Source organism: Podarcis muralis, chromosome 4 (assembly GCF_964188315.1).
Source record: "Podarcis muralis chromosome 4, rPodMur119.hap1.1, whole genome shotgun sequence".
Classification (NCBI taxonomy): domain Eukaryota; kingdom Metazoa; phylum Chordata; class Lepidosauria; order Squamata; family Lacertidae; genus Podarcis; species Podarcis muralis.
Genome location: NC_135658.1, coordinates 94105050 through 94124353, shown reverse-complemented (window position 1 = coordinate 94124353; position 19304 = coordinate 94105050). Strand labels below are relative to the sequence as shown.

Below are 19304 nucleotides of genomic sequence, written 5' to 3'. Positions count from 1 at the left end.
AGTTTCTCTGTGCGAAAGAAACAAGCAGATGGTTCATGGTGTTTGGGTTATTCCTTCAGAGAAGCTGAGTACAGTGGTTGGTTCTCTTATCTCTTTCTGTCAAGGTCATGCTGACTATAATACAGTGGTACCTCGCAAGACGAACGCCTCACAAGACGGAAAACCCGCTAGACGAAAGGGTTTTCCGTTTTGGAGGCGCTTCGCAAAACGAATTTCCCTATGGGCTTGCTTCGCAAGACGACAGCCCATAGGGAAATCTCCGGGACAGCGGGGAAGCGCAGCGCGTCTTCCCCGCTGTCCTCGGACCTCCTCCGAAGGCTGGCGGCGGGGCGGGGACAGCTCCTCCTGCCGCCGCCGGGCTTCGGAACGATGCCCCGATGCCGGTCGGCAGGCGGGAACGCCTCCCACCGCCGCCCGCCATCGGGACCATGCCCCGATGCCGGGGGCGGGCGGGAACGCCTCCCCCCGCCCCCCGCCATTGGGACCATGCCCCGATGCCGGGCGGCGGGGACGGGGCGGGGCATGGTCACCGCCGCCGGCGTTTAAAAGCACCCTGGGGAAAGCAGCGAAGCGCGCTGCTTTCCCCGAGCATCGGGAAGTCCGGCGGGGGTCCTTGGGATTCCCTCCCAGCCCCCGCCTTTAAAAGCACTCCGGGGAAAGCAGCAAAGCGCGCTGCTTTCCCCGAGCATTGGGAAGTCCGGCGGGGGTCCTTGGGATTCCCTCCCAGCCCCCGCCTTTAAAAGCACTCCGGGGAAAGCAGCAAAGCGCGGCGCGCTTTGTTGCTTTCCCCGGAGTGCTTTTAAACGCGGGCGGCTGGGAGGGAATCCCTTGGACCCTCGCCGGACTTCAAAAGAGCTGCGGGAAGTCCGGGGGGGTCCAAGGGATTCCCTCACCGCCGCCCACCTTTAAAAGCACTCCGGGGAAAGCAGCAAAGCGCGACACGCTTTGTTGCTTTCCCCGGAGTGCTTTTAAACGCAGGCGGCTAGGAGGGAATCCCTTGGACCCTCGCCGGACTTCAAACGAGCTGCGGGAAGTCCGGCGGGGGTCCAAGGGATTCCCTCACTGCCGCCCACCTTTAGAAGCGCTTGGGGAAAGCAGCGCGCTTCGCTGCTTTCCCCAGAGTCCTTTTAAACGCAGGCGGCAGTGAGGGAATCCCTTGGACCCCCGCCGGACTTCCCGCAGCTCTTTTGAAGTCCTGTGGGGGGGACAAGGGCTTTTCTTCCTACCGCCAGCCTTCAGAACAGCCTTCTGAAGGCTGGCGGTGGGAAGAAAAGCCCTTGTCCCCCCCACCCAGCCTTCAGAAGAGGTCGGGGGACAGACTGTCCCCAGACCTGGTCTGAAGGCGGTTTCCCTAGGAACGCATTAATTGATTTTCAATGCATTCCTATGGGAAACCGTGCTTCGCAAGACGAAAAACTCGCAAGAAGAAAAAACTCTTGGAACGAATTAATTTTGTCTTGCGAGGCACCACTGTAATAGGCCAGAAGGAGCCTGGGTTTCACTCACTTTCACTTTCTGTCTCCTTTCCTTCTGGTGTGGTGTTCTGTATGCTTAGTGCTAAGTTTTAGACTTATTATAAGTTATTGCAAGTTTAAGTTAAGTCTGCCGCAACTGGATTTCTTATGGACAGTGCCAATCCTGAATGTATTGGATTTGTGATCATTACGCTCATTTTGCCTTCAGTAGCAGTAAAGCTCTGCTGGATGAAATATTAATTGCATCTGGTCTACTGTTTGGGAATCCTGCAACGTGTTTAAGTTTTTACTCTGCTAACGATACATTGGAATCTACTCTGGATCAATACTGAGTAGAATTCCAATGACATTCCTTTGGCCTTGGTCCAGAAACTGCAGTTAGTGCATAATGCTGCAGTGTGATTTCTGACAAGAGAGTGGCAGCTGTGGCAGAGAGTGTGAGGTGAGGAGAACTGTAGGTGGCTCACCACTTAAGCATATCTGGCACCGTGGTGCAAAGATCCCTTCAGCGCCCCACGCCCCATTTCCCAGAGTTGTCAACCTTTCCCCAAGCCTCTGCGGGGATTGCTCTTCTCCTGCGGGGGCTTGGGAAGGAAGTTGCATGCCTGCCAGCCATATGGTTGACGGGGCACAGCTGGCAGCCATGCAGGAGGGAAAGGGGAGGCCGCCAGCAAAGCCGCACAGCTCCCCCACTCGCTGGGGTGCCCCGAGAGGCCGGAGCCCTGGCGCAATGCACCAGTAAACCCAATGGGAAAGACTGCTCTGCTCCCAGTCAAAGTAGCCTTCTGACAAAAGTAGATGGTTGCTGGAATTCTAGTAGGCCAATCTTGTTCTTCTGTTTGGGAGGCCAGGATTGAAACCCCGCCCACGGCTCATTTGAATGGGGAAACCGTGTTCTATCAACACCAGTTTTTCTCTGGAATAGCACAGTGAGATGTTGCAGGAAAGAACATGATTAAGATTAGGGATCACTCTTCACGTTCAAGAAGATGTGCTACACCTCTGATTAAGGATGACCACAGGTGCTCCCTTTTATGAAGAACATTTCTAAAGGCGTTCAATTCCATCACTGTCTCTTACAGAGAGGACAGACAGACAGGCGGAGGTTGCTAAATAGAAACTGTATGCTTTGACTGAGATCAGATCCTCTGTTGTGATCTCATCCACGATATGTTCCGTTTTATGCATGAGGAAATGGCACCTGCAGCAGCTTAGCAACCCAGCAGTGTGAAAATATTGGCACTTTTACATCATTGGCTTCTTATCAACCTGTTATTTTCTGACTTGGAGGTGTGACTGAGACCATGCAAGGTCTTGCCCCTTTAACATATTCTGTTGTCACATCTAAGTATTCCGTATTCACATCTACATATGCCCATGAAGAAGAATTGCGGAAAAGGCTGTATCCGTCCCGTGGTGTTAAAGATACTCGACGTCATTTGCATTCATTAAATATGAATTTATTCTACTTTATATTCTGTGAATGCTTGAGAGACAAATTGTATATTTAGAGTATTAATATACTTCCTGACTCAGACATACTGTATGTCTGCAGGTTTAAGCGGCGATGCTAGAGAAAAATCCTCTCTTTTTTTGGCTACATTGCAACACACCAGCTAACTGTAAATGAAATCTGGCTGGAGGATTATGGTGACTGCAGACTGATTAAATGTATTCTATTGAGACAAGTGTGCTGATGTGCCCCAGGCAGCTGACTCAAATTCATCCCTCCTTCAAACACAAGGCACTTCCTCCTGGCTTGGTGATGCAACAGATAGAGAAATGGCCAGCTTAAGTGGATGACATTAAGGAATTCCTCTGTCATAGCTCTTCCCTGACCCACCAAGCAACTGTAAGAAGTTCTGGAGTCTGACATCAACTAAACCAGTTTTTGAAATTAAGCACCACCATAGTTCCCCCTTGGACTTTCCTGTTATGAAAGTTGCTTGACTGCATAAGCCTAACCAGAGGATATGCTATGTTTTCCTGGGTGGCGCCCAGACTATGAGATGGATAGATTCTATTCCACAACCCTTGGTAAAACAAGAAAAGCAGTAGTCAGGAAAAGGTAGTACATGACACATAAATAAATGTATGAATATCTTGCTCTGGCATTCGCCGATTGAGTCCTTATGGAAAGTAAGAAATTGCCTGTATTTCAGACTTCATTCTTATCATGACCTATCCCCCCCCCCCCCCGTCCAGCTCAGAAATAAACACTGGTTATACGAACAGAGAAACGATTGCTTCAAACAATAAATTAAATGAGCTTGTGCACTAGGTATGCAAGTCAAAGGTACAAATCCCATTGTGAAATAAGTACTGTGTTGATTCCATTGCTATAGTTTTTTTACGATGCATTAAAAATAACATAAGATATATTTCTATTATTTCCCTCCCTTTTTACAATAAATTAAATGTAGCTTGTGGGAGGGCATGTACCTTTGAAGTTTACTGAATCTTGTATTTCTCCAATTGAACTATCTACCCACTATCCTGAAATACGAAATTTTACTCTGGGGCCTTGCTGAAACTAACTTTTACTTCATGCAGTCCTTTCCAGATCATTTAAAGAGTAGAGTCTGCAACAATTAGAATGGATTGAAGCAAATGCAGATTCATGCAGAGGATGGAGACACCTGAGGGCCGAACGAGATGAGCAATTACACAAACGGCTTTGGAAAAGGAAATTCCATACAGGGAGATTTGCAACCACTGCGGTGGCCAAAGGGTTAAAGCCCCCCTATTCCCCACACCAGAGTCCCAATCAGATTCAGAGGCTCCTTGTCCACAATTTATTTTTTAAAAGCCATTAACACAATTGTTTGAACGGCATTGCATTTCGTTGGGTGCTGGAGAGATGTAAGAACACAGTCTAAAAGGAAATCTGTACAGCTGTATGACTGGTGTGTCATTTGAATTTTAAGGCAGAAGAAAAAACAACAACACATTATTTCAGTCATTAGAAGTTTGGGAAACACGGACTTAGATGAAAACCACTCTGGGAAATGAGGGGTGATGAAAAGAACCAGAATCACCCGTTCCAAACACTGAGATTTCTGAAAACTGGAAATGAACTCATTTTGCAGGAAAGCCAAGGGAACGTGACACAGATGATACTAGATGGAGTTTGCACAGCAAAATCAGAAACAGGCGAATGGATATGAAAGTCAAGAATAAGAATACCAGAGCTTACACCATGTTGCATTGTCCTCCAGATAGTCCTCTGGGAAGCAAAAGAGAGAGAAAAGAAAAGAAAATAATTCAAGACAAAGTGTTAGGTTATAGAGAGAAGACAGCTGCAAAGAAGATAGTGTATCAGTACTGGCAAACCACTGTGAATGGGACTTATTTAATTATGGCTGACAATATACACATATCCAATTAGCCCCAAACCACCTCTGTATCACATTTAGCTTTTATTTTGTTCTATTTTTAATTGAGTGCATGTTTTAACTTTTCTATAGGGCTAATGCTAAAAACTTCAGAATACAAACTCTCAGGAATGTAATAACAGAATTCATAATTTCTCTCTCTCGCCACTCACCCATCCTCAGTTCCTACCAAAGTTATCAAAGTCTCTTCTGCTAAACAGAAAGGGGCACATTTCCACAATAATAATATCAGACACTTCCTGCTTAAGACCTTAATGGAAGTAAAATTGGGGCAGTGAATTAATGTATAAGGAGATGCATGCACTTTTGGAAACTCAGACTGCAGTGAAGCTACATCAGGGTTTCTGAACTTTTGTGCACCATAAACACAGGTGACCATTTTGCACTCTCTCTTCTCTTTAAAAGGTGACATTCTGACAAAGACTGATGCTTTGATGATGGCAGGGGCGTCTCTCACTTCATTTTAACCACTCTATGCTGCCTGGTATTGGAGTGTGTTATGATAAATCAATATAAAACAATTTGGCCGTATATTATCAGGGAGGCCTCAAAGGCAGTTTTCTTCCAAAGCCCTTGTGTTTATTTTGGTCCTATTCTGGCTTAGTTGCAATCAATTGTTTTGTTGCTTTGTTCTGCTTCAGGTAACGCTCTGTCTGTCTCTTTCTTTTTCACCAGTTGGAACCAGTTCAGATTGTCCTGAGCTGCTACTCAAAGGTGAAATCACAATCATTAGTGTGACATTTATATTCCATCTTTCTTTCACAATGAAGGGCAAGGTGGCAGACTTAGAATTCTCAAGTGGTCTCCCATTCATTTATGGACCAGATCGGGACTCACTTAGGTTCAACTTTCTGGATTATGCTGCACCCTGGGACCAACTGCATTGAATGTCTAAATATTAATCTGGGAGATTCAGGGTTTGGTCTATTCACTGTGATTTGTGAAGGTTTTGGAAGTGGGCACTACTGGGAATTTGATGTTTGAGCTTCTTGATTCTTGAAGTCTTGAAAGCACAGAGGGCATTCTTTGTGGATTCTAGAAGATTGCTCATTTGATCACGACAGCTAAATGAAACCTGAAGTGAAGTTGCTGAGTGAGGTGCCTTACAAATTTGGAGGGAGGTGTCATTCGTATCTAGATGACACCTAATCCTATTTCACTTTGTCATCAAAGTCAGGTGAGGCTATGGAGGTACTGAATTACTATCTGGACTTGATGAGGACCAATAATTTGAAGCTGACTCTTGAGGAGACAAGCACTGTGGGTTGATAGTTTCCTGGACTGGAAAGTTGCTGTGTTAACTTTTCTGGATGGGGTTGCACTCCTGCAAAGGAGCAGATAAATAGCTTGATCCAGCATTGTCACTGGAACCCCAAGTGGCTCACAACACCTTTGACCAGCTTTGCTTCATTGGTCAGTGGTGACCTTTCCTGGATAAGGATAGTCTGGCTACAGTAAACCATTCTCTGGTAATCTCCTGGTTGAATTATTATAACGTGCGATATGTGGGGCTGCGGTTTGAAATCTTCAACTTGTACAGAATCCCAGATGGTTTTTCTTCATGGAGCCAAATCACATCCGTTCTGAGGCAACCATACTTGCTTCCTGTTCAATGTCAAGGTGCTGGTTTTGGCCTTAAAGAACTTGGGCCCCAAATATCTGAAGAAGACCTCCTCCCATATCAAGCTGGCCATGCATTAAGATAACCAGAGGAGGCACTTTCCCATGTTCCAGCTATTGGAGAAGTGTGTTATACATATGCAGAAAAGAGCGCTTTCTCCGTGGTAGCATCCCAGCTTTGGAATGCCCTCCTTGAGAATGGCAATCCTGGCGTCGACAATCTTTTGGCACCTTTTTATTTGCCTAATTTTAAATTATTATAATTTCAGCTGGTTGACTGGTTTTATTCCTCTCACTTTTATTATATTGATGTTTAACATTGGCTTTGTATTATTATTATTGTTGCTGTTGTTGTTGTTGTAGATATTAAATGTCTACTGCTCCGAAATCCATTTTGGGATGAAGGCTCAGTTTACAAGTCCTATAAATATATAACTAAAATAAATAAATAAAGATGAATAGCGACACATGGCTTTCCCATTCATAAGCTACCCAGGGAGGGTGGGGGAAAGAAATAACCATTAGCTGTAGCATATGGCTAAGCGGGGAGCTTGGTTATTTGCCTGCTGTTTCTGCAGAAATGCAGAAAAGAATCTGGCAGAGTCACACAAAGCTAAATTTGTCGCTGCAAGTTAATGGGAATGCATAGAGCAGATTGCCTTATTTATGCTGAGATTTGCTTGCCTTTCAGACACCTAGGACCAGCCGCCCAATATAGCTCCTGCAAATCCTTAGGAAAGACAGACATGAGTTGTTCTAAAATGATCCTGGAGTCAAGCTGCTGGTAAGTAGCACAGCTTCAAGCCGTCACTTATCCCCCATTTTGTCAGCCTGTCTTATGAATTTACAGTGGTTAAACTGACTCCTGCTTGGTAAAATACACAAAGAAGATATTGCACTTGGTCTATACAATAGTGTTTTTCACATTTAAAAATACCTCTTCCTATTGTAGAATGAAGAATAAACCCATCTTTAAAGGGTTTTCTTTTCTTTTTTAAAGAAAATGTCCCCGGTGGGGACATGGCAAATCATTTTACAGCTTATTTATGGTTGTAAATGAAAGGGGATGAATAGAAGAAATTCGCTGCGTAAAATAAATACTACTGTACTGTGCTAGTTGCATTTTCTGCCCTTGAGTAAGACTCCAGGAAGTTTTATTTAAAAAACAAAGGGTTGAATCCATGTTTAGTCTGGCTACGAGTAGAACCATTAAAGTCAATGGGACAAATTAACACTAAAATCAGTGAGTCTCCTCTAAGTCTATGTGTGGATCCAACTCAGTGGCCCCAATGCTGCCCCAATGAGTTGGGGAATTGGTGGCTCCCCAGATGTTTTTGGACGCAGATTCCTACCAGCCCAGCCCCATCCATTGGGGTGATTGAAGTCCCATTAGGGTTTATAGGAGTTGTAGTACAACATCATTTTGCCATGGGTTCCCTATTCTTAATGTATTGAGTACTGATGTGGAAGTCAGTTCCATGGGGTGAAATTAGCACTACGGTATGATTAGAACTGCACATTCAGATGCACACCTGTGTCCGTATTGGCTAAGTGTGGATAAGCACAATTTTTCTAGATTTATCAAATTGAAAAGTCAGACCCTGTGGACCTGGCAGCTTATTCTTCTACCCATTTTCTGCCAAGTTGATTGGAAAGATTAGACTTCTGTATTAGAGCTGCCAGATGTTCATTATTTCACCAGTAAAGACACATTCCGGAAGGTTATATACCGTATATATTTGGGTTTGAAAGCCCAGGATTTCAGATGTATTCAACAGTATTATATTCATAACCACCATCATCATTATTTTGCCATGGCCCCCACTCTAAGAATGCTCCTAATCCACAATAAGAATAAAAAAATTGTAGCCCTAATTTAATTTATCCATCTCAAATTGAAAATTCCATGTCCCCAGTTAAAGGGAGGGAAAAGGGTTTTCTCAACTGACTGAACAGTAGCCACCTATATGCTTCTAAGCTTAGAAGTCTGAAAGATTTGTTAATCATGGACATTACTGCATCCATTATATTGCAAGAGGGTTGTTGTTTTCACACATTCAAATTTGAATATGTGTGTGCATGTGTAGACAGATAGGTAATAGATAGATAGATGGGCCTTTTTCACTGATAGCACCAGTGCTGTGGAATCCCTACCCTGATGAAAAACTGGAAGCCCCATCAGCATTGGCATTCCACCGGCTCTTGAAAACATTTCTTGAAAGCATTTCCCTGATTGGCTTGTTTATCCTACATATGTTAATTGTGCGTGCTTTAATGTAGCCGTTTTACTATGTATTTTAATTACAGCAGCTGTGTTTTTAATTAGTTTTATTATTGTCATTTTACTATTGGTTTTATTTGTTTGTGAACCACCCTGGTATTTCTTTTTGAAATGAAAGGTGGTATAATAATAATAGTAGTAGTAGTATCTGTAGTAGCAGCAGCAGCAAAAAATAATCTAGAGATCTCGACCAGAGGCTATACAGCCATATCTTGGGGATTGATTGATTGATTGAATGATTGGTTTTATTAAATTCATAACCCACTCTTCCTCTCTCAGAAGAGACCAGATGCTCTGGCACTGAATTTTCTGCATTAAGCAGGGGGTTGTACTTGATGGCCTCAAGACTTCTCCACTTCTGTGATTCTATATTTTTAATTCTCAAAATGATTGTGCGTGACAACCCATAACCCCAGCAACATGCTTCTTTTGTTTATTATTTTTTTAAGTGTAAATGTATACCAATAGCTAAGACCTGTAAGTGTTACGAATCCCTTTCATATTTGTACATTTGCAATAAAATGTTATTGCAGCTTTGTCTGTTGAAACTCTTTGAATAGGCTGCTGAGTTAGAAAATAGTAAAAAAAGATAGAGGGTGAAATATGCAGACTTTCACAATGAAAGTCAAGAGCTGCTTTTATGTAGCACACATAACAGCATCACTTTTATATTTTGCATGTAAAGAGTCATTTTTGAGAAGAATGGAGTGTCAAAAAACTTTTTTTTTTTTTTTTGGTCTGAGGGAACAAAAGAAAAGTACCCGATGGTTGAAGGCATTGATAACAAGAACACTGATTTGTATGTTTAATGTAGTTGTGAAATAAGTTTTGTGTCCCAACTCGTTTGAAACATGAATTCCTTAATTAAAGTTTAGCGAGCGAAGATGCATTATGCATATGGACACTTAACAACAATAAGTGCTTATTTAATTATGAGAGGAGCTGTAAAAATGAGTGTATTGTAAAGTTAATTGGGAGTTGAAGTGATTGCACTTTAATTTGACAGGCTCAGGATTACTTGTTTCAGTTTTGGGCGCATTCAATTTTCTCATGGACAGAAATGGATCTCTCCGTTGAAAAGCTGTTCTCGCCATTTCATCTTAAGAGTAATATATTATGACTAGTGAGATGCATGGCAAATTTGTGGGAATGTTTTAAATCTGCAGCATAGATTTGCCATTTGGAGTTTGTATTGTGGAGATTAGTTTGCTAGTAGCAGCAGCCAGTAAATCTGAGAGGAGGAAACTGTTGTTCTCCAGAGGTTGTTGGCCTGCCTTTCCCATAATCCCTGACTATTCGTCATGATGGCTGAGGCTGACAGGAGCTGGAGTGACCATAAGGAAGGTCACAGTTTGAGCATCCCTGATCTGCTGGCTTCTGCTAGTGCTATAATAGTCTTTTTCCTTGCTGCTTTTCTGTGCAGGGCTGGAATGAACTATCTGGGGGGTATTTCTTCCAAGTAAATAAGCATAGATCCCCTAGACAGAGTCTCTTGGATTCCCACCTCTCAGCTTTCTGACAGAAAAAAAAGGTAAAGGAGCCCTGGATGGTTAAGTCTAGTCAAAGGTGACTGTGGGGTTGCGGCGCTCATCTCGCTTCCAGGCCAAGGGAGCTGGTGTTTGTCCACAGACAGCTTTCCGGGTCATGTGGCTGTGACGTTAACATATGAGTGTGCTGGAGGTGAAATAGTTAAACAGGTTACCCAATCAGGACCCGGGGGGGTGGAGTCAGAGGGTCTATAAAACCAGCTCTGGGAGGAGTTCGTTGGGAGGTTGGTTGGAGTGGGAGTGAATTGGGATAGAGTTTGTGGGTAGGTTGAGTTAGCGTAGTGAAATAAGCTGAGTCAGGAACAGTTAGGGGCTAGGAAGACAAGTAAATATCTGAGAGGTGGTTTAGTGAGTGAGAGCAGGTAGCGAAAGTTATAGGACTGGATAGGCACCCCATGAATGTAATTGATTGATACTGTTTATGAAACCACACACTTGTTAAACTGAAATAAATAAACAAAAGTTTATGTTTCAGTTTAACCCTGACTGGACTCAGTATTGTACCAGGTAGGGCCTGGGTGTTGGCAGCGAGAAATAAAGTGGTGGCACAGGGATCAATAGATGGTGAAACGTCTGGGAACTAAACCGCTTCTGATGCAACGGAACACCGTGACAGAAGTCAGAGTGCATGGAAATGCCGTTTACCTTCCTACCGCAGCAGTACCTACTTGCAATGGCATGCTTTCGAACTGCTAGGTTGGCAGGAGCTGAGACAGACCAATGGGAGCTCACCTCATCATGGGATTCAAACTGCCAACCTTCTAATCCGCAAGCCCAAGAGGCTCAGTGGTTTAGACCACAGTGCCACCCGCATCCCTTTCTGACAGTACCTACCACAGGCAACATGTTTCAGAAAAAATAGCTAGGCAGCGAGAAGAACTCTCTCCCATACAAGGGAGAAGCACAATCCTTTAATACTGGATGCCTGGAGCGGTCTTTCCACTAGGTGACCACACGTGATTCTTCATTTGGAGACATGAGGACTTCTCTTATTGCAGAATTCTATGGAATGTAGTTCCTAGGATGTATTGCATTTCTGTAGCACATGAAGAGAGGCTTGAAAGGTGATATCGCAGGGAGGCAAGCTGGGTCAATGGAGCCCAGCAATATTTTAATAGGGTAGTAAAAGTTTAACAGGGACCAGGGAAGATGTGGTTGGTTGAGTAGCAGCAGCCTATTGCAGGGCAAACACAAGAGAGACCCAAAGAAAGGGAAGGTGGAGTCAAATTGTAGGCTTGGCAGATCTACTCTCTACTAAAAGAAGTCTGAGGTCTACTAACTGGACCTATGTACAAAACAGGAAAGCTGACATAGAATTGTAGGACAAGGTAAATACTTGCTCAGTCCACAGATTTGTTTTCAATACCAAAAATTTAGCTCACATGCAAACCTACTCTGATTTCCCCACAAGCTGTCTTAATTTCAGAGGGGGAAAGGAGGAAAGAATGTTCTGGGGATTTTTGGGGGCAATTGTATTGGGAGTCAGAAACTCTTGCTGGTTTACAGTCAGGAGATCCCAGTCTACCTTCTTCCTGCTGCTCTGAAATGGGATGAATGTGGGTGAAGTGGACCAAATAGCAGGCAATATTTTTAGTATCTTAATATTGTGTCTTGGGTGTCAACATCTGTCATTCTGTTGGACAGAACAGAGTGGTTTAATTCTGTTAAGTATCAGAAATGGATAGCATAAAAAGTGAACTAAAAAAAGCGATTGTCATTTATAGTAGTTGTTCCTATTACATCCAGCAATCTGTTCTCAAAGAGTTGGGTCAGAATGTGGGTACAAAGAGACACATTTCACTGAAAACAATGCAGGGAATAGAGATATGTAGCATCCCTACTCAGTTACATAATCAGAACTGACAGTGAAGGAGCTGAGAGCACCTTATGCTATAAGCATTGTTGAAACTAAGCAGACATGGACCTGATCAGGGCCTAGATGTAAGACAGCTGAGAGCTCCTTATCTGGATGATAGACAACTGGGAACTCCTGAGAAGCCCATGTAAGCAGCAGGGAGCTTTCTGAATGAAATGGAAACTACACATGCATATCTTATATAATTACCTGTAAGTATCCAAAATGTGACTGTGTTTTTATTAGGAATGCCATGAAAGGTGTCATGAAAGGTGGCAAGCTTCAGATTTGGTCTTGAATCTGTGGTATCCTACTCTTAGAAATCTGGGGCAAAAGTGGGTCTTTCTACCTATCCAAAAATGTTTCATGACATTCCCCAAAGGTTTCTGGCCTGATATATCTGGGGCAGTGACAATGGGGAACTCCCCTCGTCTTTGATAACACCACATTCAGCATCAGCAAACATCACCAATCAGGAGTGCCAACTTGAATAAAATATTGTGGAGATCTACGTCAGCCCCGCCCTGTGTAATCGATCACAAGATGCGCCCCCCCTTTGAATGTCAATGCCTTTCAACTTTGGGGCCCTCCAGTCTCCTCAAATATTTTATTAGGGGGCGGCTGAAGGGACCTCAACCACTAGGAGTTGGCTCCTATGCCACAAAGCATGTGCAGGTAGACGACAGGAAGGGCAAAGTCAATCCAGTGCTACTATTTATATGTGATATGTTGTACTGGAATGTGAATGGGGATTTACATCTCATTGCAGGAGAAGTTCATATGTTGGGGGTACTACTGCTACTAAGTCAGTGGTCCTGACCTTGCCGCCATCTTGGCCCATCCATCGCCATCCAGGTAAGCAACAATGGCACTGGTGTTGGAAGGGTGGTTCTTCTCACCCTACATGACCTACTATCTCACTGGAAGTAAGGCTGAGCACCCATACTCCCATGTGCTGCTCCTTTCCACCCCCATAGTCAGAAGTGCAAAGGACAACATGGGGAAGGATGTCAAATGGCTATAGTGCACTTGTGAGCCTCAAAAGGCCATTCTCACATTCTGTTAGGCCAGAGCTCAGTAGATTCATCCGGTTCCAGGAAGAGTGTTGAGTAAGCAAGCAGGCAATTCTTCAGCATAATTCTGCAACATCCCTAGTTTTTAAGAAAACATTTGTTTTGTTGGGTGATAATTGTTCACATCATATGAGCAAGGTTTTGTTGTTACTAGCCAGCTGCTTTGGCCATGTATAGCCATATGGTGAAGCCACATACATAACCAAGATTAAGAGGTGAATGAGAAAAGATTAATTATCTGTTAAATTCTAGCTGACCAAAAATCTTTCCTCCCTATATTTTTTTAATGATTTGCAATTTGTAAAATTAGAAAACTGCTATAATGCATGAAGACACACAGGTCAGAATTGTTTTATAGGTCCACACTTTGAAAAGCTAGCTTTTTATGTCCTTCATTTAAGATTTAAATGAATATCTGAGGTAGGTTGTTTTTCTAACATTTCAGGTAGATTCACTGAACCACTTACCTCAAGAATAAGCAATATTTAAGTCTCTGGCCTACAAAACTTCCCCAACTAACACAAACTTTTCCTACCATTGTGTGGCACCTCACTCAAGAATAAGTCATTCTGGAGGAAACGGAGAGAAAAGCTTTCCCAAGGGAAATGCTTTGAAGGGTCACACATGACACATACTCACGTTGTTCTAGTGGTCTGCAGGAAAGATCATTGCTACTTCCAGTATTGTTAGTTTTTCACTGCCCAAATAATTCAACTATTTTGCTATTCTTTCTTTTCAGAGTGAAATAGCTGTTCATTGTACTGTTAGACATTTTTATCTGGTGGTGTCATGCAACAGGTATGAGCATCTAAGAGTGTGGAGAAGGTCAGCTTTCAAAATAAAATCCCTTCCCTTTCATAACAATTGAGATCACTTTACCATAGTTATTACTTACCAGCCTGTCCAAACTTGTACCAGCAGCCGTTGTTGGTCTTTCCTCAGGATTATAGGGTCGAAAGCGGGTATTGAAGGTATCCGGAACAGAGCGGGAGGATCTTAAAGCTGGAGCTGGTTTAGGCTGTCCACATCCTTGAAAGACCTGCAAGAACCATGCTAAATTACTCCAAAGGTTCACTCAGAATTGAATCCAGCAGCATCTTACTCCTGGGTCTCAATTTCACATGGATAAATTTGATGAAAGTGAAAGTGATCCCCTTTGTTGCACATTTTGAGTACTATCTTAACAACAACAACAAAAAGTACAAATTATCCTACAAATACATGCAATACTTAGCAATTTTACGCTCTAGTGTTTCATTTTCCGTACTAAGGTATTACAACTGTCTTCAATATTTCCTTATCTTTTTGTCCATACAATTGGGAAATTAGCACAGGCTGTTATTTATAATTAGGTACAGTATCACAATTTCTTTCTTTCTTTTTTTAAAAAAAAGAAAGTGAAAGTGATCGATCAACAGCGTCATCAACAATTGAATAAGCAGATTTTTTTTTGTTACTGACTCGATGTGTTATACTTGTGAATTTTATTGTCTAAGGCTAAGCATCAAGTTACATGAACTGGATTTCAAGCTGTGTCACCTGTATCAAAACAGATACCTCAAAATCAGGAAATGCGTATTTAAAAATTTGAATAATGGATGATTGTCAGAGAGGTTGAAGGAAGTCTAAAAGAGAAAATATGTGATAAATTTAGAATGGATATTATAAATGTATGTTGGAAAATTTAATAATTTTTTTTTTAAAAAAACCAGATACCTCACACATGCAATATGAAGGTCTGAGTTCAAAATACTTGAATGGCTCTATTTTGGCTTTCAGTGAGACTAATCAATACCTTTGTTTTTTTTACTGTTTTTCCCCCAACCTGCTACTCAAAAGCATGAACAAAAATTACCAGAGCATGGACCATCTCAAGGATCACATAGGTATCCCTTTCAAGACCTTCTCTGGGTTCTTTCTTTCTTTCTTTCTTTCTTTCTTTCTTTCTTTCTTTCTTTCGTGGAACTGCACAAAGACTGGGTAGTTTCTTCAAGTGTGTACATTTAAGTCTTAAATTTTAAGTCTTAGAGAGTCTAAGTACATTCCAACATAATTCTCAAACAGCCTTGAAAACATTGCTTTTACTCACTGGCTACCTATTTTTTTCAATGAACTAAAAAGCAACCTCAGTGAAAGGACAACATTTGAGGTAAAAATCAAAACCCATGAAATTATGGCTCAAATTGCTCAGGTGATTCACTGACTTCCTTAGGCCATTCACTTGATTTTTCTACACCTAACTGGCAGCCAAATGTGTGAATGGACTGCACTGGCAAGTGTTCTGTTTCAGGTGTTATTTTCTCAAAGGAGTGTAACTTGTTTTTGGAACTAAATGGAGTTCTGTTTAAAACTTAGCCACTACCACTCCAGCTCCCATGTGGAGCCTTATTTGTGTTTGGTGAAGAGGCATTTGCATCAAGGCTTCCTGGTGTGTTTTCTGAGACCCACCAAACGGAGAAAAGCTATACAGTTGTGCAGTAAGCCACTGCTAGATCAAGGGGAGCAGGCTTGTCTTTGGATAAGAAGCTGTAAGGACCAGTCTCTTGCATTCAAGTGTGCACCAAAGAATTATGAGCAACACAATCTACATAAACTGAAGGCGAAAACAATGCAGAAGGAGTGGACATATTGCTAAGGTGATTGTGTGACAGCAGCCTCAATATGGCTGGCGTAATAGGTGGGGGAGACAATGGGGTTAAAAATGAAAAGGAGGAAATTGATCTCATTGATTCTACTTAGTGATGTGTCAGAATAAAGACAGAGTTCTGCCAGAATAAAATAGCGTATTTGGAGGCTGTAGAATATAATGTCATGCTCCTGAATGGTTTTAAAAATGAGCGCAGCGGATGCTTCGTTTAATCACTTTCCACATGTTATATTTTGAAAGGTAGTCAGCATATAGGAAATCTAGATTGGACCTGGATAAGCCCCATTCAGGTCAGGTATGCAGATCTAGATAAATAACCATTTGTCATATTCATATGTCATATTAGATGTTAAGGGCCTTTGATTCAGGCTGACGTGGATGACCTCCGTCTGAGTACTAGCTAGCAACGAGCTTGTCAGAAAAGGTTTTGCCAATGTGGAGAGCTGAAACCTGGGAATTTCTGCATTGATAAAACAAAGCTGCATTGTCTGCAGCCCTAGGGCTCTTCTAAGTAGATAGGAGAGCGGAATGGACACATCCTGATATATGGTGTTGGGGTTTGGGGGAGATCTGTGCACCTTCAGGTGAATGCTGCTGAAGAAAAGCCCAGGAGGGGAACATATGCTATCAGCTCTTAAGGAAACCAACTGTTTCAACAAACCCTCCTCCATCTGAAGGGAACGCAGTGGATGTAGCCTACCTTGATTTCAGCAAGGCATTTGACAAGGTGCCCCATGATATTCTTGTAAAGAAGCTGGTAAAATGCGGTCTTGACTATGCTAACACTCAGTGGATTTGTAACTGGCTGATGCGGTCTTGACTATGCTAACACTCAGTGGATTTGTAACTGGCTGACTGACCGAACCCAAAGGGTGCTCATCAATGGTTCCTCTTCATCCTGGAGAAGAGTGACTAGTGGGGTGCCACAGGGTTCTGTTTTGGGCCCGGTCTTATTCAACATCTTTATCAACGACTTGGATGATGGACTCAAGGGCATCCTGATCAAATATGCAGATGACACCAAACTGGGAGGGGTGGCTAACACCCCAGAGGACAGGATCACACTTCAAAACGACCTTGACAGATTAGAGAACTGAGCCAAAACAAACAAGATGAACTTTAACAGGGAGAAATGTAAAGTATTGCACTTGGGCAAAAAAAATGAGAGGCACAAATACAACATGGGGGACACCTGGCTTGAGAGCAGTACATGTGAAAAGGATCTAGGAGTCTTGGTTGACCACAAACTTGACATGAGCCAACAGTGTGACGCGGCAGCTAAAAAAGCCAATGCAATTCTGGGCTGCATCAATAGGAGTATAGCATCTAGATCAAGGGAAGTAATAGTGCCACTGTATTCTGCTCTGGTCAGACCTCACCTGGAGTGCTGTGTCCAGTTCTGGGCACCACAGTTCAAGAAGGACACTGACAAACTGGAACGTGTCCAGAGGAGGGCAACCAAAATGGTCAAAGGCCTGGAAACGATGCCTTATGAGGAACGGCTAAGGGAGCTGGGCATGTTTAGCCTGGAGAAGAGGAGGTTAAGGGGTGATATGATAGCCATGTTCAAATATATAAAAGGATGTCATATAGAGGAGGGAGAAAGGTTGTTTTCTGCTGCTTCACAGAAGCGGACACGGAGCAATGGATCCAAACTACAAGAAAGAAGATTCCACCTAAACATTAGGAAGAACTTCCTGACAGTAAGAGCTGTTTGACAGTGGAATTTGCTGCCAAGGAGTGTGATGGAGTCTCCTTCTTTGGAGGTCTTTAAGCAGAGGCTTGACAACCATATGTCAGGAGTGCTCTGATGGCGTTTCCTGCTTGGCAGGGGGTTGGACTCGATGGCCCTTGTGGTCTATTCCAACTCTATGATTCTATGATGGGTGAATCTGTCAATTTTGGTTTCTCTCAATTTCTCATTTTCTTCTGAACATCAGTTCCCCACATCTTTTATAAAGGCCTTTTGGAGAAAATACCTTTTAAAATTTGTTTATTCAAACAGTTGGGTTCAGTTAGAGAAAGAGTGTGTACATGGTGGGAGGCCCTGTGAAGGTTAGATTAAAATATTAAATATCTGTTGACAGCTGACAAGTTGGCTGCCATGTAAGTATCTCAGGCTGGTCTGGGGAAACTCGGTCCTTTTTAATAAACTTTTGATTGGTCATTTGAGCTCAAATGCCTGGTCACTCATTGGACAGTTGAGGTGGTCTGATGAGTGGGGAGAAATCAATGCCACCCAAATCTGGTCGAAGGATAGGCTGGCTGGGACATAGTTCATACTGTTGAGTGACCAAAGTTGCTGAACAAGACGGAGGGTGAGACTGAGACTGGCTGAGATTAAGAAGCTGAGAGAGAAGTCTGGGGCAGAAGTAGGTGGAAGGTGGGCAAGACACAACATAGGCTGAAAAAAGTTGAAGCTACAGCCTGCCCTGAAGATGAAGATTGGCAGTGAGGCCATATAAGGATGCTAACAGTGAGGAGAATTCAACAAGGAGCTTCTGGAGCTGACCAGAGTGAGAACTTCATGCAAGCCTTGTGCAAAGGAAGCAAGTCTACAGGACCTTGTGGTGAGATTGACTAGGGAAGAAGGAATATGGGTAAATATGGGCAGTGCTTTTTTCTAAAAAAAATGTTTAGGGGTGCTCTCATTTTGACTCAAGAAAATCTCCATTTTATAGTTCAAATTGGGAAAAATAAATACAGTAAATGGACAAAAGTACGAAGAGTCACAAAATGTTTAGGGGTATGCATACCCCTGCGTATCCCCCCCAAAAAGCACTGAATATGGGTCAATGGCATATATATTAAACAAGGTTAGGAACTAGGTTTTATTAGCCATCATGTAACCTTCTGCAACTGTCACTTAAAGCTACAGTAACCTTATGACATCAACTATAGCTAAGCCTTGAAGAACTTGTAAGAAAACTAGGGAGAAGAGAGATTGCAAGTTTTGTAAATACAGTTAAATGTATTTACATTTAATACATGATTAACTGCTCTTCATGTTGCTCTTCCCCCTCCCTTCAGTTCACCTCCCTTGCAAAATATGTTTATAAGGTGTGATTGCAAAGCAATACAGGTTAGCTGTACAGTGGTACCTCAGGTTAAGTACTTAATTCGTTCTGGAGGTCCATTCTTAACCTGAAAGTGTTCTTAACCTGAAGCACCACTTTAGCTAATAGGGCCTCCTGCTGCTGCCACACCGCCGGAGCACGATTTCTGTTCTCATCCTGAAGCAACGTTCTTAACCCGAGGTAATATTTCTGGGTTAGCCGAATCTGTAACCTGAAGCGAATGTAACCCAAAGCGTATGTAACCCGAGGTTCCACTGTATTGATTCTGGTACCATGTCAACTATAGTATTAGTAGCTGCTAGGACAATTTATTAAATAAAGAGATAGATTCTTA

General features: G+C 42.8%; 1 protein-coding gene across 2 annotated transcripts in view; it reads right to left on the bottom strand.

Annotated features, from left to right (window-relative positions):
• GPC6 (glypican 6) overlaps window positions 1-19304 on the bottom strand; it is a 796760-nt gene that overhangs the window by 38080 nt on the left and 739376 nt on the right. Inside the window, exons 6-7 of one of the 2 annotated variants that reach the window (XM_028728291.2) lie at window positions 14142-14285; window positions 4672-4701 (exon numbers count right to left, since the gene is read on the bottom strand). In XM_028728291.2, the coding sequence (XP_028584124.2) occupies window positions 4672-4701; window positions 14142-14285 (174 nt within the window). The remainder of the gene's footprint in view (window positions 1-4671; window positions 4702-14141; window positions 14286-19304) is intronic. The other variant, XM_028728294.2, reaches the window with a different exon arrangement.